This window comes from Corvus kubaryi, unplaced genomic scaffold, assembly GCF_017639235.1.
Source record: "Corvus kubaryi isolate FWS band 111438036 unplaced genomic scaffold, C.kubaryi_AGA036_p1.0 split3-73, whole genome shotgun sequence".
NCBI lineage: Eukaryota > Metazoa > Chordata > Aves > Passeriformes > Corvidae > Corvus > Corvus kubaryi.
Window position 1 is genome coordinate 40,700,384 of NW_024582091.1, and position 25,464 is coordinate 40,725,847.

At 36.8% G+C, this 25,464-nt stretch overlaps 1 protein-coding gene across 6 annotated transcripts in view; it reads left to right on the forward strand.

The window, feature by feature from the left end:
* The window catches only part of ZDHHC14 (zinc finger DHHC-type palmitoyltransferase 14), a 95,862-nt gene that overhangs the window by 33,007 nt on the left and 37,391 nt on the right, over positions 1-25,464 (forward strand). For 4 of the 6 annotated variants that reach the window (XM_042016161.1, XM_042016160.1, XM_042016163.1 and 1 more), the window contains one exon: positions 20,687-20,859. In XM_042016161.1, coding sequence (XP_041872095.1) covers positions 20,687-20,859 — 173 coding nt within the window. The remainder of the gene's footprint in view (positions 1-20,686; positions 20,860-25,464) is intronic. The other 2 variants (XM_042016162.1, XM_042016164.1) reach the window with 1 other exon arrangement.

The following is a 25,464-nucleotide window of genomic DNA, read 5'->3' on the forward strand; positions in this document are numbered from 1 at the left end:
AAATGGGTTAAAGTGCACTAATCAGAATTTATATGTTTGGGTTTTTTAATAATTCTAAATTTCTTCTTTTTTTTTCTTTTTTTTTTTTTTTTTTAAGATGAACTTAGTTTATGGTAGAACATTTTCTTTTTTGATGAATTTTTTTAGGCCAAAGAATAATATGGCTGTTAGGACTTGTGGATTTGCACTGTCAGTTTTACCTCCTCTTACCTGTATCAGTGTGTCTCTGCAGCAGACTTAGCGATTTTTAAACCAATTGCTGAATTGAAATAGTTAGTTCTGAGAGAGAAAACATTTCAGAAATATTTCTTCTGTGCTTGCTTTATCAGATGTCCTGGGAGAGAAAAGAATTTCCAGCTTTTCTCAGGCCAAATACATTTTTTTATTCCTTAGAATACCATATGGATTATGATTAGTAGTACCATAGTGTGAAGATATGGCTGTAAAGCTCTCTTATCAGAATGGACTCCCACTGATGTTCAGACTTACAGCTAGCAAATGTTAAAAGTGGCAAGGTTTTTTATATTGACTTTTCATATATTATTTTTTAGTGTATTGTCAAATTCCCCCTTGTAGAGGTTTAGGTCAGCTTTTTACAGTTGGTTTAAAAAAAGCGTGACTCTGGCACTGCTAGTGCCAAGCCTTTGCTTTGAACCTTTTTTCATTTTCCTTCCTCAGATTTCTCAAATTCCCCTGCACCTAGCTAATGCCTGTGTCACCTTTGTTCTTCAGAGATAAAACTTCAAATTAGATTTTGGATTGCTCCATAGCTAGATATAGTTACACTGGAAGCACTTTAAAGTTCCTTGGGACCATGAGGGTCAGAATACCCGCGTATGTATACATACTCATGTATGTATACATACTCGTGTATGTATAAGGATGTATTCTTATGTATCTGTACAGAATTGTATATGATATTAGATTCTTATTTTTGTTCAGGACGTGTGAAGACAACGAAGTCTAGCAGATTCCTAGGAACTTGTGAGATTTACACATGCAGCTATTTCAGAAGAGTTTAGAGATTGTAGATTGTATAAATTCTATGACTCTGCATGAGGGGATAGATTTTAGTGCAAAACATCTTTAATTCCCTTTTTTGCCAAGAAAGCCACCTGTTATGGTGAGCAATCTAGATGCTTGTAATTTCATATACACAATTCAGGTATCTAATATCAGGTGGCAGTCCTGTAACCTTGGCCATTACCTTTGGAAGCTTTAATAGAAGACTAATCTTAAAGTTTCTGTAGCTAAAAAGCTCTTCAAGTTTGCATGATGTGTTGTGGAGTATTTAATGTATCCTGTTACTGTATCTGGTATGTGATTGCCAGCTTTTCTGATTGCTTTGGTAGCAGCATGATGTAATGTTGTGCTGAGAGTGAAATTAGTGTTATTTATAATGAGCTTTTTTTCTACGCTTTTAGTAGTTGTATTTAGCAATACCATGAGTAAAAATAACATTTTGAAGTGGTTTTGAGGAAGCAAAATGAAATACTGAGGCAAAATGATGACTTAATGGCTTTCTGCTTTACAACAGTGGCTGCTATTTTTTCAAATAGGAGTGAGACAGCAAATGTAGTACTAGAAAAAAAGACCTTAAATGCTGTTTGTGTTGGCTGTCTACTGGGGATGAATTTCATGCTCAGCTAGAGAATATCAAAATGAGTGGCTGTAAAAACCCTTGCAAAGCCTTGGCAAAGGTTGAATATGAAAACAGGTATCAAAAGGGTAGTAAACTTAATAAGTTTGGGGGAAATACAGGTCTTTGTTTCAAAGAGCGAGGCAGCAGTTTCTTCAGCTGAGACAATCTGATGTTAGGTACTGTTAGCAGAAGAGAGCGATCTTTCTAGTCCGCTCCCTTAGCTGTGGGTATGGCACTTTGCTCTCCCGTGCTCCAGTTCCGGTGCTTCATGGACTGGGCTGTGATTTCCTGCAGTTGCTGGAAGCGCCCTTTCCCTGCCCTTCTGCTCGGAGAGGGAGCTGGGCCGGCTCCCAGGGAGGCTGGCACGGGTAGGCAGCAGGACTGTGCAGTGCAGGGTGTGTGGGCAGAGCAGGACTAATTGACTCCTTCTGTCACGTGGAGTCCTACCTTTGTCTGTAATCTCTCTGCTTTTTCACATTGCAGAGCAGTCATTTTCCAAGTACACCCTACATTAAAGTTCTAATTTTGCACGTTTCAAAACCATATTGCTGTTCTGTCCTAGCAAAGCTGCTCTGCAAGAGATGAGTTTTCCTTGATCCTCATGGGCTTTTTTTTTGGACTTGCAGATTTTGGACCTCACCTTTTAAACATATCTTTTCCCACTTGCGCATTGCAGTGACATAATATTCGTTTTACTGAACTTGGGCTTCTTAGCCTTCATATTTTGCATCATATCAATATGCTTATTGTAACTTATAAATACTCTGAATGAGTTTCTTACAAGCTGCACAAATTCTTACTTGTGAAGCTTTCAGTACGAAGTGTTAACATAATTTTCTGCCTCGGCTCCTGGTTGATCTTTTTTTTTAATCATATGCCTCTCTTAATCTAGGGATTAGTATTGGTTTCCTATAAATTAAACAATTTAGATGAGGATAATTCTTTTGGCTGAAAGTCTTTAAATGTGCAGCTTTAACATTATTATTAAAGGGTTCTTACAGACAGAATTTTACTATTTTTATGCAAGTTAATAATTATTAAGAAGATTATTATTTAATATAAGTGAGCTTTTCCCAGGTTTTCAGGAGTTCATCAAGAATGTATTTTTATCTCTTAGCAAAAAAGTGCTAAGTAACTGTAATCAAGTCTAGACTTCCTGTAAGTCCCTTTATTTGCTCTGTATCAAAGATACAGACTTTTATAGTTGTTCGCTTTGGGGTAATTTACAGGATCCATCATTGTAATCTGTAGATTGGTTTACTGTATATGTGCCTTGGTTTACTTTGTGTATGACTTAATTTATGTTTTTCTTCTGTATAAAATTAGATTTAAACTGCTGTTTTCAGTGAAGTTAATTTATATGTCTGTTTAAAACATAGTTGCTTCATAACAGCCCTTTTAATAAATTAGGGTTGTTTAGTGTAGTAGTAATCTAGGATCAGTAATCTGCTTTTAAAAAGTTTACTAATTTGAGAAAAAAGTCATTGAAGCAGGCTGTCAAATAGAGGGTCAGCACTTTATGTTCTTTCTGACTTACATGTGGAAAATCTAAATTTCCAAAGTAACTATGGTAAAAATGTGATTGTACTGGCAAATGGAATGGATTTTGTTCTTCAGAAATTCCTCTCTCTTCTCTTTCTTTTATATTAATGGGTTATTCTGCTTTTGTGAGCTCTTGTTACGATTTAGACGAGGTAGAGGTTTTTGTCAGTCCAGAGTAGAATAAGGGTTTGGGACACTGTGCTGGTGTTTTTGCAAAGAGTGTGGGACCTTGAATTAGGCAATGTGGGTTGTGTGTCTGGACAGGACAAGAAAAAGGTATTTCTTTGTAAGTGTCACTAGTTTACCTCAGTTGATAAGTAAATATGGAAAGAATGACAGTGGGAGATAAGACTTGCGTTGTAGTTTGTCTTTGCTTACTTTGTATTTCTTCAGTTTGGTTTTTCAAAGCGAGTTCTGAAGCACTTTTTATGGTCCTTAAGGCAAAATCAGAGTTCATTTGTCAGAATTGGTTTCACAAATGCAGTTACTTGCTGCTTGCTATTCATATGGTAACATATAGCTATTTTCTTAGACTTGTTACAAAAGCTTGCTACTTAATTTCTGGTTTAATATGCTGCTTTTTTGAGTTTTCTGGATTATCATTACCATTATTTCTGTATTCAAATGCAAATGTCTGTTATTGCTCTTTTAACCTCTCCTGAAAGAGTCGGTTCAGGTTCACTTCTTTCATGAATTTTCCTGTAGTGTCTACAGTTCCCATCCATACTGGTTCCTCTGCTGTCCTTGTAGCTGGAGAATTCTTTAACCCTATGCTGTGTCTGTGTATCCAGCTTCACATGGGTGTGGAAACCAAAACTCCATTATTACTCTTGGGGACTCCAAGATCCTAAATGCGGGTACTGACTTCATGCAAAAACAAGTTTAAGTTAAAGGTTGTACACACAGGGAGTTTCTGTATTTCCTTCCTAATGTCTCTGTTAGACACTTCTGCTTTGGTGAGTAGAATTACATGTAAATTAACATAAAGTGGATTGGGTGATTTACCTATAAAGTTGCTTCAAATTGCTTGAAGTCCTACCTTGAATTAAGATGATACTGAGTGCGAATGAGACATGATTAAAACCCAAAGTGCAGTTGATAGTGTCTTTCTGTTCTGCTTTGCTAGACCAAGTAACAAAAAGAGTGCCAGAAGAGGTGTTGCTGGTTGAAATAATATACAAATCGAGTCTGAGTGTCACCTGTATAACATATAAAAGCCTGACTATATGAGGACTTTCATGAAGTGTATTTTTGTACACTTTGTCAACAAGATGGCACTTGCTGGTCATTGCCATTGTCTCAACCCAATTTATTCAATATCACATCCTTTAACAAAACAGTAGTGGTGGTGTGCAGATAGTACAAATACTTCAAAGAAAAAACGTCGTTAACTAAGGATTGTCTCTCTTGGATGTTTGCATTTATTTAGGGATCTTTTTTTTCCTGAAGCTTGAGGCCATACAAGGACATATATTTTTGTATGGCATTCATCATTCACTGCACTGTTGGGTTTTGGTGGGTTTCTTTTTCCCCATTTCAGACTTTGCCATTGATTGCACAGTCAGAGAGTGAGCTGCAGGGCAGAGAGGGAAATGTACTTTTCTGTCACTCAGAATTTGCTTTTGTTGGAAAGGAAGCAGTGCTGAAAGGAACAAAAATTAAGCATTCAGTCAATGCTGCATTGAAAATGCCTTTCCCCCCAAAATGATTCTTTTCTCTTTTATTATAGGTTTATAACACTGGAATATAGTTCCTTCCTGCCAGTTCGAGATAATTGAAACCACTGAGTTACAACATCCTTCTGTATAAAGAGGCTCTCAGGTGTAGTCCCTGTAGTTGTTTCACTGCTGAGCAGAGGGAATTGTCCTCTGTCTGGCGTCTGCAGTGTTGGAGCACTGAAGTATTTGTCAGATGCTGAGATAGTCTTGATACCTACCTAGGAATAAAAAAAATGTTTGCATTTTCATTTGTAAGAACTGTTTAGCAGGATACTTTCCTGGATAGGTATTTTCTAAAAGTTTAATTTCACTGTGAATGCAAGGTGCTGTTTTTATGGCTGCTATCCATGTCTCATGGCTAATGTGCATGGTGGGTGGAAGGACAACCAACACTCAAGACTCTTCAGTACTGACCATGGGGATTGATCTGCTCACAGGAAAGGGCTGTGAACTGAGGAAAACTATTAGATTTGAAGGAAGGTGTTTTGGTGCTTCCCAGCTCAAATGGTCAGTAAGCCTCACTACTTACTCCATTTGTAGTCCTGCTCCAGTGTTAATCCTTTCCCAATTTAGAGGTGTTTGTGTCATCTTAAAGATGGCGCTGAGCATTTGGCTTTTGGATTAGTCTCATGTGATTCATTCTGTGTTTGCTGGAGTTGATTTAATCAACTCATACAGGCATTGGGGACAAATACAGATTTGCCCAGTTTGCAGAAATTTCTAACAGTAAATGCTGGAGAGACTGACGTGGAGATGTGCTTTTCTTGCAAGTAGGAGGTGCAAAACACTTGATATCTGTATTCAAGATTTAAAGAAAGTAAGTAAAAAATAAGGGAAGTTTGACAGTGTAGGAAATTTTTTACCCATGGAATCATAGGATTATTTTATAATTTACTTAAGCCTAGAAATCATATCGTTATTGAAGTATTATCAATAATGATATGATGTAGTATGGAGAATATATATAAAACTGACAACTTAACTGTTGTTCTATCCCAAGGAGATTCCAGTCCTACTAAGTAAAATCATACAGCAACTATTTTTGTTTGACGCAAGAAGAAATTGTAAATCTTATGTCAAGTAGCAATAACTCTCCTACAACACCAACACTTTTTTCATTATCTGGGATTCAGAGAACTGCTATATAACAAAATCAATAACAAAAGACAAACTTCCCTCGTTGTTATGATGGTAATGGTAGAATTTGCTTTGTAAAGGCAGTTCATGTCTCTGCAGATGATGACCTGTTTTAACTTAGATAACTGTTTTGAAGAGGCTGAGTGAAATTGGGATTTCTGTTTGAAGAAGTTTTGTCTGTAAAATTCTGTGGCCATCAAGACTAAAATATTGAAAGGGTCAGGGATTTTTATGTGCTTTGGCTCGTTTCTTTAATCAGTCATCTCACTTATAACAGGCTGCAGGAATTGCTTAATAACACCTGTTCCTATTATCTATGAATGTCTGTTGCTTTCTTTTAAAGTTCAGTGTTACTACATAGTACTTACTGTGCTGCAGTCAATCCTATGCTGTGCCTCAGATTAAATGGAGGTGTCTGATTTTTCCCTAAAAATATTTCAAAGCTTTTTCTCTCTTGTAGCTGTGTTTACAGTTTAACTGGATATTATTTCAGATCTTTGAAAGCTGGTGATCAGCTATTTATTAACAATCAACCATAAGAGATAGACAAATCTAAACAATGAAAGCCAGCAATTTTAAAAACAACCAACCAACCATCTCACTTCTCACTCTAGCACTTACTCCCTGGAACATTTGTGTCAGCACAAGGCATGAGTGGAAATGACTAAGCTGGCTGAGAGGAAGAGGAGCTTTGTTTGGACTCTAAACAAAAAGTTACTCTCAGCATGTTGGTGATGGAGGAAATTACTTTGGTCTGTATGGACTACAGTGTTATTCCTCACAGTAGCAAATAGATAATATCTGATTGCTTCAGGGCTCAGATACTGAAAATCAGAAAGTCTGGGGCTTTTTTTGAATGAAATTACTTTCTTGGAACATGCATGTTTCTCATTATCATTCACTTTACAGAAAAAAAGGAGAATTCAGGTATCTCTAGAAACTTTTTATCCCCCAGAACTTTGAAGTCATTTCCTTAGAATTATTGTCTAAAACATTGACAAACATGTGATGACTATACTTGGAAAGAAGCTATTGCTAATGTGTCTGTCAGCATCAGGTTCCTATTAAATATATTTGAAAAACAGTTAAGTTCTTGTTTGAAGCTGAATTGTATCATTTTATAAAGCAAGATTAAAACATATAAAGGACAAACACCTTGTCTCTTTAGGAGAAGCTGGAACATTTCTGGTTTGATAAATTTTCTTAATTTTTTAATTTGCAACCTCAAATTTTAAATTTTTTTAAATTCTTAAAATTTTAATTTGCAACCATAGTATTTTTTTAATGGGACAACTAATAATCAGCTTAGTAACATATGGAGTTACTATTTTAAGTCCTCTTCCTTTTTCTTCCCCTGTTGTGTTGTGTAAGCCAAGCAGTGTTTCCTGTTAGTAATTATTTGTATTTCAGTATTACCTAGAGATTCCAGCTGATTTGCTTGCTGCTTAGACAGTGTTTTTATACAGTAGTGTGTCCAAGACCATCATCAGTGTTCACTGGCAGCAAAAAAATCCCCCATAAGAATAAATAACCTGGGGAATTTCTAGTCATACAGGATTTGGCACGTAATTTTGTCTTGAATATATCCTGGATAGGTGTATGCTGCAAAAAAGAAGAGGGATGATAGTGTGGTGAATTGCCTTAGCACAAGGTCACGCAACAGAATGCCGGCTGATCCAGGAAGCCAGCTTTACCGATTCCCGGTCTCCTGCCCCATCCACTGAACTGTTTCTGACCTTTATTGCAATGGGCCCCTCTTAGGTTGATCTGTCTCATTTTTGAAAGGGAAGAAAATAAAATATTATTTCATCAATCAAAAATGAAGTCCAATGCACACATTCAGTGTCCTTCAGAAGAAACAAAAATGGACTTTGCATTTAGCAACAGTTGGAGGATACAGTACTATTTGTGCAATACTCTTTAGGTCTCCAGAGATCCTTTCCTAAGGATAGAAAGGCTGAGGAAGTGAAGGCATTGGCATGGTGTCGAAGCAGCTGCAGAGGGTTGGCTAAGCTACAAGCATCTGAGTGCAGAGTAGTTCAAAAAATAAGGAATGTTTCTTTGTTGTTTTGAAAGCATATATAGTTTTAGCTAATTACAGTATGAACATTATAATGTCGTATACACAATAGAGACAATTGCACTGTAGGGTTGTAGTGTAGCACATTAACAACTGGGGGGGTTACACCATATGTTTCCAAAATATTTTCAGTGCTTATTTTGTAGTCCTATACCCCTTTGTCTCTAACAGTCCACCTCTGGCCAGCAGTGCTACCAGGGCCTTCATTTGCACTTTGCTTACTTTTTCTGATTTCCTTGACATAGAGATTTAATGTTTAATTTAGCTCTTCAGTACCATAAGAGAAGTACTTTGAGAGGTTTTTGTAAAGGGCAGTGTGCCTGCAGATATTTTAATTATTTCTGTCAGTTGTATGTATGTTTCCAGAAACAAGAGAGAAGGGGTTAATAACGTATGAATTAATAAAACTCTCTCAAAGATTGGATTCATATTGGCGCTAGGTTCTATTAAAATCAGTGTTAATCGTGTTCCTAAATGGTGTCTTTTTCCTAGGACCTTACCCTAGGGTTGGACAGACATTCAGAACAAGTGTTTACATTTTTTTTAGGTTACAGAACACAATGCAGCTGAAGGTGTTATCACTGCTGTTGAGAAGCAGCAGAGTGTGTTCATGTTTAAAGAGGGAGATTTGTGCTGTCCTGAGGATGCTCACAGTGAGTTGATGATATCCTCTGCATAGTGCCTGAGCCTGGAACACAAGCCTGGCAATCGTTCCGGGTTGGCAGATGTGGACTGTTACATTTTAATGGCTCTTCACTGTTCGAACAGACTGAAAAATTGCAGAGAGCTCTTATCTTAGTATTTCTCAGTGTCAGTGAGGAGTCAGACGCCAGTAATAGGGCTCACATGCATTGATGGCTATGAATTTTAATTCAAGAGTAGTTGTATTAAAAAATCTTTCGGGAGAATGAATACAGCTGTACTGGCGACTTGGTATTTGCCATGCTTTGCTATTTTAAGGTTTGTAGCTTTTCTGAATAGAATAATTGCACTCTTAGCTCTTGCATGTTTACTTCTATTTCCCTCCAGCCCTAGTATTTTCTGCATGTTTTAAGCAAGGTCGTTAATATGTATTTGGGACATAGAGGATATTAATGTTGTGTTGCAATTCAGGACAAAAATGTAATATTTAGCATTTTAATTAACATAAATTTGAAATAGAAGTTTCTCTCTAGATTAGAGTGTGGTTTAGGATAATGTCTGGTTTTTATAAGACATGTAGTCTTCAGTCCTTTTTTCATGCATTCAGCAAAATCTCATTAGAATCTTCTGTATCCTTGTAAGCTTTGACTTCATGGACAGAATAGAAATGTATCTGAAAAAGTTTCAAATATGAGACAGGAATGGAAGTGGTCTAGTAAAAAGGGGTTTTGTATACCTGTGAAGAAACAGAAGCTTGTGCTCCTGGTCTGTCCTTTATTTGTAAATAGAAATTGCTTACTCTGCTGCAGTTATGGATGTACACTTTGCTTTGTCACTTATTCACTGTGAGCTTTAGCGTAATTTTTAGAACTAGGAGCAAGATGCACCAAGGTCGCTCCTTTCTGAACACTTGCAGACAAAAAATGCTATAAATCCCCATTATGTTGCACCTTTCTATAGAAAAACTATTCAGAAATTAGGCACAAACCTGAACTTTGTTGTTGTGTAAGGGACACGAAAAGGAAGGAGTAGCAACACATTGGGCATTTATCCTTTCATTTAGTGCAGCTATTTGAAGTGACATAATCAGCATGCTTCTTAGTTATATGTAGCTCATCTCTTTGACTGTAGTATGTTCTGCCAACCTGAAAGGCAAGCTTTTCCATGGAGAAGAGATGTAATCAGAAGACAGGTTAGAAGAAGGCTGCAGAAGGTTACCAAACTCGGGTCTTCCTCCTGATTATGGTCTGTTTGTGTTGCTGTGTGTAAAGCCACTGATTAACCCAGGGTAGCAGCTTCTCTTAAAATTCAAGTTGCAAATATCCTCAGATAAACTGGGACAGTGGTGGGGTGTTGTAAAATCTGCAGCTCCCCTCTGGTACTGTGAGGATCATGTGCATTTGGAGCTGGCAAAAGGGCCTGGGCAACCTCTGTCCTCTGGTGACCAGAGTTCAGCCAGGAGAGAGTCTGAGGTATTGGCCAAAGACAGCAGCAAAACTGGTTAAACACAGAAACACCAGGGCAAAAGATGGAGCTCATGATATCCATGCTTGAAGGACTCAGTGAAATACGATGCTCATCACTGATGTACATTTAGAGATGGTGCACTACAGAGATACAGGCTATAATGTGATGTCATTTTGTGCAGTCAGTTGCAATCTTTGTTTTATTTTAGCTTCTGTGCAATTGTTCTGGATGTTCAAAAGATTTCCATTTCTATTTAGCTTTGTGCCCTACTGGTTTCCTGTTTATGTAAAAATGTCAAAGTGAAGACCAAGAGTTGGTGTGGTATTTGCATGGTTGAGAGTGTCTGAGAATTGTTTTTATGTCAGCATCTGAAACTGGAAGGTGGACAGCAGAACATCTTTGACAATGGAAAGATGGAGAATAAATCTTGTGTTGCAATTCCAGAGAGTATATTCTGGGAACAATGAAGTAACTGAGCTTTCCTCTGATTTTCATGGCGGGTTTGCCTTAGGGAGAGAGTTCACATCATTCCATTTGCAAAGCTGTCTACTGATGTCTGTATAAATACTGGCAAAAAAAGTATTCTTACAGTGTGGCTGGGGATCATGTTGTATACAGGTGCTAACAAGTTGCATAATTGAAATGTTAGAAGAAGAAAAGAATTTGAAATTTATAGTCACAGCAGATGTAACAAAGACCTTTTCTTTGCTTCACCTTCTTGTGACAATTTTTAAGAGTTTTGGCAGTCTGACAAAAATAGACAGATGATAAATTGAAAAAAAAATTACACTTTCAAAGGATAGCAGTAACACCCTGTGTTTGTTAATCTCCCCTACCTGAAATCCTGTTTTGGTTTACATTAAAATTAGGAGTTGTACTGGACAAAATTGCATGTTAGTTGGGAAAGGGCTTGAAAATCTCAATGAAACAGTAGAAAGGGAAATTTGCATATGATAAAAAATTAAAACTGAATGGGAATGTTGAATAAAATATTTTTAAGAAACTGTAAAAACTGGGCATTTCTTTGTTTGTCTTACATTCAGGTGTGGTTTATGCATTAGCAGTCAAAATATTGTACAGCAGATAACTGTAAAGTAACTGTCATTCTTAAGTGACTGGCATTTATGTGAAGAACATAATTATTTTAAATGTGGAAATTTTTTTGTTATTGAGCTTGCTACAGAACCTTCTGTGATACTGTCAAGTTCCAACCATTAACTGGGATGATTTTCATCCTTAGGTTTTCATTTTTGAAGTAGCATTTTTGTGATAACTTTCATTGTATTTTTCTGTAATATGTATTTCTTGATGTAGTTGACTTAAGAGAAAATACGCTGGGATATGTTTTTTCTTATTTAAACAGGTGATTTAAATCACAGAATTGATGTATGCTAGAAATAACTTGCGGTGAATTAAAGAAGTGTGCAGGAAGAGAATATTAAATTAATAATTTCAGTCAGTGGCCTTGCCCAAGAGGAAAGTGCCTCTTGGTGATGTGTTTGTGGAAGTACAGAGAAAAGTATATGATAAAGCCATTGATTTTCAATTTGAACATGGTTATCTAGGTTTGATAAGTATTTAACATAGAAGTCTATAAAGAGCATTTAAATGTCTTCCAAAAAAAGGAAATTCTCAGACGAAAGTGTTGCATTACTTAAACAGTGCAGTCTTTTCTGCACACATCCCTGAAGGCTATTAAAAGCTATGACATTGCTAAATTCTGGTGATTCAGAAGCAATTTTTCATTGTAGGGTATTTCTTAAACTTTTCATGCCTGGACTTCTGTGACTTGCACCGAAATCTCAGTTCTAATGCAGAACAGTAAAAGGCTATTCCTAGCTGTTTCAATTATATTGCTAATCCAAATATTTGTAGTGGTGATGCTTTCTGTGTAGAGGAAGCACTGTGTGCTTTATTTTTTCTATGAAATAAATTATTTGCCTCAAGCTGGTCTTAGCAAGTTGATATATTTAAACTGACCCATTTTTAGATATGGAGATCTGGCACTGCTTTGGAATCATGAGTGCAAATTAGTTGTTGGGGTTTTTTTAATCTGAAGTAGCCTGCAGTATGCCAGTCTGCCTCTCCAGTGAGTGCTTAGTGTGGGATAAGAGAATTCACATGATACCGTGAGGAGGCGGTAGGAGAAAGCAAAGGATGCCATTTCAGGTAAAACTCCCCCAGCACTTGTGGAGACTCATGGCTGTGAAGTTACTACAAATAAGCCTCTTGAGTCTTTGTATGATCAAGTTGCTGAATTGCTCAGCTCTGCTTCTTTTGGGGGAAGAGGAGGTTAAGCTCTCTTGGTTTTATCCTCCTTCTAGCTTTATGTTTCCAGTTGCTTTATTTATAACAATGTGAGATACACTTTTGATATGTGGTGTGGGTAGGATTATCAGTTCTCTATTTTTAAAAGTAAAGGAGCCCTAGGAAGTGCTGTGTCTGCTTTTTAATGAATATTCAAAGACTTTTATTATAGTGGCTTTCACTGAGAAGTTAAGATGTAAATATTTTTTCCCTGTATTTTAGATGAATGTTCATTTGTGTGTTCTATACAAAAGACTTGTGATATGGAGAACTACAGAGGAAAGAAGAGGGGGAAAAAAAATAAAAATCCAGGGTAAATGAGCAGCTGTGTGGTGTTTAGATACCCGCCAGGTTAAATCATGACAATAAGACCCTGGATCCACTATTCATGACATTGTATTAGTACGGGTGGGATTTCCACATAGCAACTGAGTGGATCTAGAAATCACAGTTGAACTTTTTCCTGCTTTCTGTGTGTTCCTACATGTGCTCCGGCCCTCATTAATTGTACAGTGAATGAAATTGTTTAAGGAAATTGATCAAACAGAAAATGAATGTTTTTAGGAGATTTTTGAGTTTGGTGGTTTTGGGTTGGTTTTTTGGTGTTTTTTCAGAAAAGGGAACAGATGAAGAATAATTACTCTGTTTTAACTCAGTGTTAGCCATTTGTGTACAGCTCATTTGTGCTGTACAGGGTGACAGTGGAGTGTGGCCAGAGGTACGGATTGTATTGACAGGCCTTTGCTCTTTAGCAAGAGCTAGGCTTTACATCTAGCCTTTAGATCTTATAGATTGAGGAGGGTAAAAACAAACTAATAGGTTCATTGAAAGCTCAGAGTCCAATAACTGGCAGCAGCTTATTTGTGTGTGCTTCAGTTTCCAGAGGATCCTGTGAAAAATTGTCTAGAAGCTCACACTCCTTTAGGGACTTAGTTGTGGCGTAAGGCATTTCCGCTTGTTTTGTCCCAGTTTTCATTTTGGTTCATTAGTACTTGGGATTAACCTGATGGTTTAGTTATAAAATCACCTAACAGGAAATAATAAGAAATAGTAAGGAAGCAATATGAAGCCCAACAGGAAAGAAAGTGTTCTATATGGGCTGCTTAAAAGAAATTACAAGTTTATGTACTGAGTGGAATTCATTGAGTCTTATACTGTGAAAACCAGACCTTGCACTGTATGCAAAACTGGAAAATTTAAGTACAAATATATTTTTAGATTTTTGAGTAAGTGATTAGTCAGGGAATGGAAATAGCAATAAAGCAAGACTTCAATTTGTTGCATGGTTGGAAGCCATGCCTTTTCTGAGTTTGTCTTTTGAGGAGATGCCATACTTGCATTGACCTTTCACAAGAGTCAGGCACTTGATGTATATACCAGTTTGGTAGATATTTCCCATTTTCTTACTACCTTGCTTGGAAATTTCTGGCCAACAGTTGGTGCAATCAATGTTTTTAAATTGGTGTTTTGTAAAACAATGATGTTCCTTATCTCTAGAACAAAGTAAAATTTACCTGCCCTTGCAAGAGCTTCAGTAGCCACATCTGTTTTGCAGACAGGTTCATTTTGCATTATGCATTTTATCTATTCCAGCTTTGAAGTTTGATAGCGGATCATTAGAATTAATTCACGTAGCAGTAAAAATTGGGAGGTCATGCAAGGCTGTTGATTGTTATATATCTGTTGTATTAAACCCTTAAGATCTTTACTTCTAGGAGAGAGTTTGTGGTTATCTTCTACAATGTCATAATCAACAGTGCTTGCTTTGCTTCATCTAAACTCCTACATCCAAATCCAACCCTTATTTCAATGGTAATGCATTACAATGTAACGGAGTCAGTGCTGCAAGGAGTTCCATTGAACACTTACAGGTTTGAACCAGAGGAGAGAGGTCCCTGCAGTCTCTTTCTTATGGGTTTGAACAGCTTTAAATACCAAACTGCATCATGTTTCCACATGAAACTTTGAAGACCAGTTGTTAAGCTTTTGCTGTTCAGGGTAATGTTAAGCTAATTTTATTTTGTAATAGGTTGGAGAGAACCTATAAAGTACTTACCTTATTAGGTTTAAGGATCATGATGGTTTAGGTATCTGTGTGATTTCATCATATTAGTCGTCTTTGTTTTAAGTAATCATTTCTGTGTGCTGGTAGAGGCTAGGATACTTAGTTACCCAGTAGAATTACTATTCGTAACTATTATTCGTTTATATGGGTTTCCACTTAAAAATTATTTTCAATTAGAATTAATTCTAAATGGAGTTAAGCCCAAGAAATATAGCAAGTATAGAAAAAATAGGATGCATCTAGTACTGTAAAATAGAGAATAAAGCAGTAAAGCATTTAAGCAAGGTTAAATGGTATATTTAAATGCCTCTTGTCTCAATCCATTCAATAAATACGCCTTTCTGATTAGGGTATAATATTTTAGATTATTAAGATGATGAGGAGATAGTATTCTGGCTATTGCTTCTGTTCCTGTTGTCATTCTGCCTTTTGTTTGACAACTGTTCTGTTTTCTGTAGTCTTCACATGCTTGCAACGTTTCAAAACATTGCGAAATTTCCTGGATTTGAAATGAAGCAAATTATCAGAAAAGTGATTTTTGTCTTGTATTTTACCACTTAAGTTTTTGAAACTGCTTTACCATTCTGAAATGAGGGAGGGTATGATTAAGAAAGAGGGTTCAAAACAAAAAATAATAATGAAATAAATTAATTTTTAAAACTGCATTTCAAATCCTACTGAAATTAGTCTGTGTGTTCCTTAATATCAATTAAAACAAATCTATAAGGTTTTTAGAAGCTGTACTAAAGAATGAGGCAGATGTAGGAAACGAATGCAGAACTTCCTTAGCTAATCTTCTAATTTTTAGGAATTTCATGTAACATTACTTGGACTAATCTATACTCAAATTATACCACATTTTTTGTGTGCAAGCAGCATGTTTCTGAAAAACAAGTAAAAAGAAGCAACCCTCCAAACCCTATAACAGTGAAATTGTTTCACTGTGATCAGACTTTGTCCTGTTTATATATTCTGTATCAGGCAGCAGCCTCCAAGGTTCTTGCTGTGCCCTCACATTTTGCCCATCTTTGCATCTTCCTCTGTCTGTGTTGCTCTTCCTGCGTGTCCTTGGCTGCTTTCTTTGAACTGGCAACTTACCATTAGAAAAGTAAGTTAGGAGCTATTTTTGCTCTTTTAGCCCAGAGGCTTGCTTTGCCTTTAATCTGTCTATATATGGGTATTTTGTTGCCATGTCTAAATTGGAAGAGGTCAGGGTTAGAACATGGTTTCACAAGAGGCTGTGGTATGAATGAAAACCTCACTGACAGCTGCTGAAACGGAGGTCTCCTCCCACTGTCCAAATTTCCCTCTCCCTGTAGTTTCGTGTGTGCTTCTTTCTCCCTTTGTGCCAATATCCTTTTCAAGTGCATGTTAGAGAGACAGAAAGTCAACAAAATGGTGTCATTTTCATACATTTTAGTAAACTAACTTTGCTCACGAACCTGACAAAGATTTGTGTTGGCATAAGGGCAGAAGTTTGGGACAGTGGCTTGGAGCAATGATGCAGTGGAGTTGAAGGAAGGGTAAGCTGCGAGGAGCCATAAATGAGAGAGGAAGGAGAAACAACAAACCCTTTGGGCTAGTTTAAAAAAAGCAGCACAGTCTCATTCAGACTCAGATGTTAACTTGTAACATGTGGAACTGAACCCAGGGTTCACAGTGCCAGCCTTCTCTCTTCTGTTGGATATCACCTGCATACCAGTAGCCGCTGGTATATTAAACAGGCAGTACCTGCAGAAACAGAAATGAAGTTGATGATGTAGGAGAAGGAATAGTAATTTTATTTCCGTATGTTACTTCATTCGATTATATTGATATTATATTTTTCCTAGAGTACGTGTATTTTATATCTGCTACAAAGAGTTTTGTATTGATGAACAGCTTGACATAGAGTATCCTCTGAACAGTCTTGCTAGCCAAACTTGTAGGGGTCTTTTTCTAAGTTAGTGTAATTAAGTGTGATGGCTTTCATCTTTGCATGAAATTTGTACTTTTATTGTTTTCTGCCTACCAACTGAGCAAATATTAATTTAAACCTTCAAAGTGTAAAACACTGGGGGTTTTTTATTTTAAATACAGGCTTAGCCTATCTCCAGATATCCGTACTGGATAGATTTGTCATTTACTGAGTCTCCCCATCAGTGAATAACTGTCAGCGAACCTTTCAGGAAAGCCTTCATCTTTCCAGGAAAGGCCTTCAGGAGACTTCTTTTCTTTCCTCCCCTTTTCTAATAACCATGCTTGAAAGCTGTGGGACTCTCACTATGCGTGCTCCTTAGCACAGTTACTACGTGTATTTTTCTGCTCATCTCGGTAGCCACAGGGAGCACGGTTACACAGTTAAGAGGGCTGCTGGGTGGTAAGAGTTGCTTTTGTACTTCTCCTGCATTGTTTGTTCACAGGGGTGATGCTTGATAATTATCTTTTGTATTTTTATCGAGCTGTGACAGACTAGTCTTCCACCAGATTTTATTTCCCTCCTACATTCATGCAGACTTTCACATGATGCTGCAAAAAAGCAGCTGAGAAGCCAAGCAAAAAGCAGGGCTAAAAGTATAAAAGTTCTCTATTAATTAATTCAAAAATTCAAGTTATGTTACAGTTTGTAATATGCAGATCCAAACATTTTTCTCTGAAGAAGCTATTTTCACAGTAACAGTTTCTAATGGGATCTGTGGTCAAGTAGTACTTTATAAAAATGTGTTTTCTGGGAATGACCTAGTCAGTACTTGGTGTCATTACAGATGCTGATTAAGAACAATTGTTTTGCCCTAAGATGTAAACTGAGGATGTCAGATCACATCTAGCAGTTACCAGGTGCCAGTTGGAAAAGGTTTGTCACTGCTTGCTCTGCAGTAGGACAGAGATTTGTCCTGGAGCTCTCTGCTGCTTATCACAGTGTTGCTGGTGGTGGCTAGGTTGACTGTCAGGAAATACCCACTAATGTTTGCTTTAAAAACTCACTGAAAATACCCTCCAAAAATAAATTTCTGGTAATATCTGAGGAAAGCTGATGCCTGAAGGGATACATCCTCAATTAAAGCAAATTAATTAAGGAATTTGAGCAAATATGAAGGATAATCCTGTGTTCGATATTTGACAATTCTAAAAGTAGTAACACTAGAAATGTTCAAAATAATATTGACTTAGTATAGCAGTACAAATATTTGTTATATAAGCATGCAAATATAAAATACATAAATATGCAAGTGTATTTCTACAGATATATTCACAATTTTGAGCTAAGATCCACATTTTTAATTTGAAGTCATATTTAGTGGATTTTTTAATAACCCAGAAGAAGTAAGATTTTTTTCCCCCTTCTTTTAAAAAAGACGAGAAGAAAAAAAGATCTAACAGTATCTACTGGGTTTGGTTTGTTTTTTTTTTTTTTTTAAATTTAGCTCACAGGGATTTGAAAAATTAATTCAGCCTTTGTAAAGGAGACATGTCATTTAGCTTACTGCAAGCCCATGTGATATATGGTCTGTACATAAATCCGACACTATTAAATGGCCTGCCCAGGCTTACTGTCTGAATCTCTGTAAGGAGCTGCAAGGACTGGTTTCTTAGCTTGAAATAATTTTTGAATTGGTGGAAGATTACTTGGTTATTATTCCCAAAGATGTCATCTTCATTCTTTTCTGCATTATTGCCGAATTAATTCCAAGTCAAAGTTGGTAAAATACATGTTGTTAAAACTTGAAAACACCTTTAGGCAAAGGAGAGTACCTTACACTTGCTTGTTGTGAACAGTATACAGGGCTTTGAGAGTGAGGATTTTTTCACTGCAGGTGGTCTTGGTTCAGCAAGGCAGAGACAGATTTTTTTCATGCTTTTTTGCTATACTAACATCACTTTTCAGCAATGTTGGGCTTTCTCAGTATTTTAGCACAGGAATTTGTTCTTTCTACCAATTTTGTATGAAATTACTGTTAAAAGGAAACATGTTAGAGTCATGATGGCCCTTAGTTTCTGCTCTTCATCAGTGAGAATTTAAATTGTGTATGTAATACCATTGCTGGTTTTGTGTTGGCAAGTGTCGAAATTGTACTGGGCCTACTGTGCTACCCTGAGATTATCTCATGTTACCTTTTGCACACATACAACTCTTGTTTGGTCAACAGACTTCGACACAGTTGCAATTTCTTGGGTACATATAATGAATAATCCAATAGAAGAGTAAGAGCACTGTGCTATATTTAGTGTTCATTAATGTACACGTTCTCTCTAATCCTTTTAAAAATACATTCTTTCTTGCAGCCTATTTGTACTCTTGTCTGAGCATATTACAGTAGTTTTGATTTCAGTAATCCTTTGTGGCAAGAAATAAATTGAGCAGTAGGACATTCGTGTGATATGAAAGCTTCTCTTTGGCTGCTTGTTCTGACTGGCTTGTCTGACATGAAGAGAGCAAGGCTTATACCAAGGCTTATGTCTTGCTGATGCTTCCTTTAGTTAGCACTGATTTCATAAATCAGGGTCTTTTAAGCAGATTTTCCTGAAAGTGTACGTTTGAAGGATGTTTCCTAGTATTTCAACAGTCTATTTGTTATGTGAAACCACAGTATCTCTTGGTCCTGGCCTTTTTTATTATACCCAGTTGTCTTTTTAATCTTTTGTAACTTGTTGCACCTGTAGTATTGCATTCATGTAGGGAAACATGATTTCCACTTATGTTATGCACCGCGTAATGCATATGGACTCACTGCATCCATGAAACCCTTTGCGTTTGGTGAAACAGCGAAGTATTTTTAAGAGGATTATGCAGGGAGATAAATGCTTTGTACGTGGTAGCTGGTATGAAAAGTGTTTCCATTCTCTCCCCATCCTGTCAGCAGAAGTGATGAGCAGTGGAGCTGACATTGTCATCACTTGCTCAGAGTTAACATTCCACTGAGGTTAACTGACTTGCAGTGCAAAAGCTTGCACGTCTGAATCATCATTGAAGGCAGTCAGCAGAAATAGGGAAGACAATGTTGATTAAACTTGATTGATACCTAGAAATTTTAGATAAAGCTCTAAGGCATAGAACTTGATGATTTTTGACTCAGGTTTTTAGGCTTATTTTATGACTTCTTGCGCAAACGTCAGAAGTAGGTGAAGCCATCTTGGTATTCTACCCACACCTACTTAATATAAGGGCTATGAGAGTCTTCAGCCTGTGTGTTTTCTAAGATAGTGCTACAGTGCTTCTGTAATGTCTAAGTGTTCATATCCTTCTTTTTGCACAGCTGTAAAGAGATGCTTATATTTGTGTATTGGTTGGATTCCAGTGTTTCTGTCCATTTTTATTATAAAATTTTACTTATAAAAGCAAATTTAATCATGTGAAGCACAGAGGAAAATTTGCTAAAACTGTAATCCACTCTTAAGCCCTGCATGTGCACTGTAAATCTGGTAAGCACAGAGCCGTTTTTGCCCTGGTCAAGGGCTGTTGATGTTGCCATACACATGCCCCTGGATTATTTGCTCCTCCCAGGTGTGTTGCACTGTCATTTGCATTCTTCTTACCTTGTAAATGAGTAAGCAAGTTTACTAAGTTACAAGAAATGGGTTAAGAAAGAAAATCAGTAGAGGTCTTATAATATTGATACACAACAAGGCTGTTAAAGGAATGTGTTAGAAGTTCTTGAGCACCATCTTTCTAGACGATAAACTTGTTTTATAGACTTAATTATGTATTTCAGTGTGGCTTATTTCATCATGTTATGGGCTTCTTCAAGTTATTTCCCCTTTCTTCTCTCTGCCCAATTTACTTTTATGCAATTGGGCAGCAGGTGAAGAAATATATAAGCTTATTATTTTGTGATAAAAATACTTTATCTTCTTATGTAAATGAGTATTGCATATTGGTGAGGTCATTATTGTGCTACTAGTGCCTTTATTATATTGAACGTATTATGAAAAATTCCAGAAGTGTCACGAACACATAAGCAGAAATTCCAGCTTCAACAAGCATTCCAAGGCAAGTAATGTATGAAGAGAAGAAAGTGAATTCTTTGTATGCATTTATAGAGGTAAATAGGTTTTGAGAGCAAGTTGCATTATGTGTTGTTGATTGTTTATTCTTTTTCTTTTTCCAGTTGTCCATATTTGTCCGAGAAGATTACGCCTGCTATACCTGCAATTGGTGGGATTCTTTTCTTTTTCGTGATGGGGACCCTGCTGCGTACTAGTTTCAGTGATCCTGGTGTCCTCCCCCGCGCAACACCAGATGAGGCAGCAGATCTAGAGAGACAAATAGGTAACACTGAAGGTCTGTTGTCTCTTCGCTTTCCTCCCAAGGGTGCATGTACTGTGTGAAGGCAGTGTGCAGCTCTGCTCATGGGAGGAGTTACTCCTATCTTGCCACAGTGATTGTTCTGGAACTGTAATGTCTCATGACATTGCAGTGATTCCTGTGGAAAGATGATTGATCGGTTCTTCACCAAGAAAGTAAACAAAATCCTGGCCTTTTAGAATGATAGTTAGTACTGTAAATGCTTTTCAGCAAGTCTGGTAGAACTCTGTAGTACACAAGAGAATACTTTTTAAAGTGTTTTTGGCAAGAAAGCTGATATTGCAAAAGATCTGCAGTTGTGCATTTTAAAAACAGTGTATCCTCAGAGTTTAACTGAGATAAGTCTCTGTGCTAATATACAGTAAAAATGTTACTATTTTTTATTTGTGTAAAGCCAGCATAATTAGAGAGCTAGATTTTAATCATTCTCACTTAGCAAGAGCACAGTTAACTAAATTCTTTAAGTGGGACTTCTACAGCTACAAATATGCTGAGTAGTTAAAATGTGCCACCTGGGATAAGAAAACACCGGATGAGTTTGCAGAGCTGCTTCATAAATAGTGGGTTTGTGTGCTTAGTAAGCTACTCAACCTTACTAAATGCTACTATATGTGCTTTGATATGATAGTCAATGGAAATCCCATTTTTCTGAAGCAGTTTCAAAGAAATGTCCAGTCAAGTAATTGAAAAGACAGGTAACAGGTCTGTGCGAGCACAGGAGAAATACCTGCAGCATCCTTGATGTTTAATACTATAGTACAGTCTTAGGCTTTTTATGGTAGAAGTATTAAAATGTTTGCTATTGATCTGAATTTCAAAAGTGGAAAAATATAATGAAGCATTCATTTAGCATCTTTTCTTAACCAGTGTTATGGTTTACTTTTATTGATCTCCTTCAAGGAATTCTTTACCTAGAATGAGGTACCAGCTTTAGTGCAAAACACAGACACAGGTTTCTGTTCTAGGAATTGCTTATTTATCTTGTGTTCACAGAAACATTGATCTATGTCAGGAAATAAATTATTTCAAGTAAGCAGCTCATGACAATAATTTCATGTTGTCACCTGTCAGCATTTTGGCAAAATACAAAACTAAAAATACAAATTGGTTACTAGAAAGGAGAGTCAAAATGTTCCCATGTGCAGCTATTTCAGAACTTTGTGTTTACAAATTATAGTTCTTCTTAAATGGTATTGCATACTTGTTCACAGGTTGAGGCTACTGAGCTGATCAAAGTCATTGTCTTTCCTTCAGCAGTAGCAAAGGCAGTACTCTTCCAAGAAGGGACAGTGGAATATTGAAGTGAGGAATTGCATTGCCAGCAAATGTGGAGTTCCCAAGCATGAGGGCTTATGGCAAGTCTAATAGAGGAACAAGCTGGTAGCTGTAAGAAATAATTCTGCCCGAAAATTGTCGTTCTGGTTTCAACAATGGAAACAGAAAGAAACATTTTTGTGCTGTTACAATATATTTTTTTAATGTGCACTTAAAAGTGCACTCCACTAGTGGAGTGGTATCTGTGCAGCAGGAAAAGCTGAATGGCTCCTGCTGTTGAATAGAAAACTAGATGCTCCAAAACTATCCTTCAGGCTGGATTGCCTTGCTGTACCTTTCAGCTTGAGGCCCCTTCTAAAGATGGGGTGCAAGGTTAACAGTAATTTATTTCTGGACAAGAAGTTCTTCAGATAACTCATCTAAAAATAATGCCTTTACCAAATAGCTTCTTTTCTAAAGTGTGTGTATGTAACCTGTCCTATTTGTGGCTTTTACTTTATTCAAATCATTCTTAGATACTTGAGACTTACAGACTTAGTCTTACCCTGCCCTACTTGTCTCTGTGGGAAGCAGCCTCCCAGAAATTATTACAGATGCTCTGAGAAACAGTTGTGTCCCAAGACAAGGAATTATGATTTAAGAATGCTATTTTAATCAAACTTTATTTTTTTGCATTAGAAAGCATAGTATAGGATGAGCTGATTAGAGAGAATGGTTCTCAAAATAAGACCTTCTAAAGAAGCTGGCAGTACTTCATCCTTTCAGGTGACTTTCTGGAAACAGGGTGGTCAGACTGAGAGTGAAAAATGTTTCCACCTAGGCTATCAGCCTTTTTCAGGTGAAGATGGGGAACTAACAGAGCTGTGATGCTGCTATTTCCACCCCCTGGGTACAGGAATGGAAAGCAGTTATTTCTTGAGAATTTGCTGTGTTCATAGAAAAACAAAAAGTGAAAAGAATTTAAAAAAATGAAATTGTCAAAAAAACAAAAGGAACTTTTTATTCAAAAATATTATATTAAATGTGGATCATCAAGCTATCCTCGTACAGAGGAGGGTTGGGAAGTGTAAAAAGAGGCCATTCTGACTGTATTTGATTGTAGTCAAAAAGGTACTAGTGTCAGAAGTTGTGGTAGTTTCTAAAGGTCAGTATAAAAAGATGGCACAAACATATTGGGAAAGCATGGGACAGACAAAGGAGAATAAACTCAGTTACAATCAGCAAGGAACAGTAGAAGACAACAGGACAGGCTCTGTTAGAGGTCAGAGGAAGAAAGAAAAGCTGAAAGCATGCTGTGTAATTGGGAATGGGAAATAGCAGAGGACAATCTGAAGGATTCAACACTTCTTTGATCTCAGAAGATAATTTGTACGCTTCTTTACAGCTGATAGAGCAGGTCAGAAGAAAGAGAGTAGTTGTAGATTAAAAGTCTGTTAATCTACTATAATATATCATTATTGGCTTATCCTAGTGTTCTCCTTTAATAGAAATCTGTCAATTCTATCACTACAAACTATTCCCTGTCTGGAAAGACATGGAGTACACTGCTAAATGTCCAAATTATAAGAATTGGGACTATCGTGGGTTCGCATTTATGGCTATTTAAGTCTCAAAACAAGCAATAAGAATTTCAAGAGCCAATCAAGTGTAACCAAACTGATGTCCTTCATTGAAAGAGTAACTGTCATGATGGGAAAGAAGAGGATGTGCTTAATTTCTCACTCTAATTAAGGTCTTGATAGTGTCCTGCATAGGATTCTTTCTATGTAAGTTTTGGAAATAAGTTCTAGATGAAATCGCCACAAAGTCAATAAGCACCTTTTCAAAAAGACACTCTAGTGGCAAATGGTAAGTGCTCAAGTAGGACCTTTCAGAGACTGATTGTGGGCTCATGAGGAATATGCTTAACTCTGAAGTTGATGCTGAGGTGGAGAAATTTGCAATCACTGGGTTTGATGGTTTGGGGTTTTTTAATATATCTTAAATAGTCTGAACAACTTTAGGGAAAAACCACAAAGTATATGAATACAAGTGGAAATCAAATACTAGTGGAGAGGGGTCTAAGTAGTGAATGGTGCAGGAAGAGGAGACTTGAATATTATTTCCAAACAGATTAAGTTAGCATTGTGATTTGACAAAAAGGGGAAATACTTTTTGGGACATGTTAGAAGAAGAGTCGCTGCATGAACCAGAAGAAGTGACGTTCTGTGATACCCAGTGGTGACGAGGGCTCAGTTCACTGTCTGGTTTTCCACAACGTGTGTAGGAACTTAAGAGGAAGGCAGCTAAACAGAGAAGTCTAGAAAACAGGACCTGTAAGAATATTTCATACATACATGCATTTGGCCTTAGACAGAGGAGGAGCAAAAGTCTTAAAATACTCTCGTTCGTTGGGGTTTTCATTTAGTGTAATAGAACAAAGGCAACTAGATGCATGAGGCTTATATAATGAAAAATCACTGAAGGTAACTTTATTTGCTATAAAAGTGCTATAATTTCACTGAAATGCAGCAGAATTTTTTCTTTCTTTAAATGCTTTCTTTCTTTAAACTTATTGATGTAGTATTTTTACTTAAATTATAACTTTCATTAAAAATGAAAAGTCATTATTTCCAGGGGTACCCCAGCTGTAATTGCATTCTTTTCATGGTGCATATAAGCATGGCTTCTGCTATGACACAAAATATTATATTGAGAGAGGCTGTTTTTTCTATGGAAACGTAAATACTAGGAGCAGCCTTGTTTTGTGTAGCCTTTTTGCAGTTATGATATGTGTTTCTTGTAGTTAGGTTAGTGTTAAGTCACTTCAAGTGGGAAAAAGTAAACTTTTGAAGATGAAGGCTTAGAAGGATAACCCAATCCAGGAGAGCGGGTTTTATAGACAGGAAAGCATTTGTCCAGTTGACATATACAAGTTTAACAGTCCTTCCACAGTATCGATTTTGTTTGCATCACATATGTGATGCAGATAAATTAAAAGATGGTCATGGTAATTTATCCTTCCAGCCTTAAAATACTTGGATTTTTCTTCAGGCTAACTGTCTTAAGTTATGTGTATCTTCCTTATTTAATCAGTACAACCAGCTTAGGCTAGTTCACAGCACAGTTTCTGCTTGCTTGCTTTCGTGTTTTCAAAGCGCTGAACTCAATGTATGAGCTACACCAGCCCACCATCTCTGCAAATCATTTATGTCTTGGCTGTCTAATTTATGCTGATGCTTAAGGCCACATTTGACACTCCTTCACAATTCCTTGTCTTTCATTTGTTTTGAAATGCACAATTTGATTTCATTATAGCCTTATAAA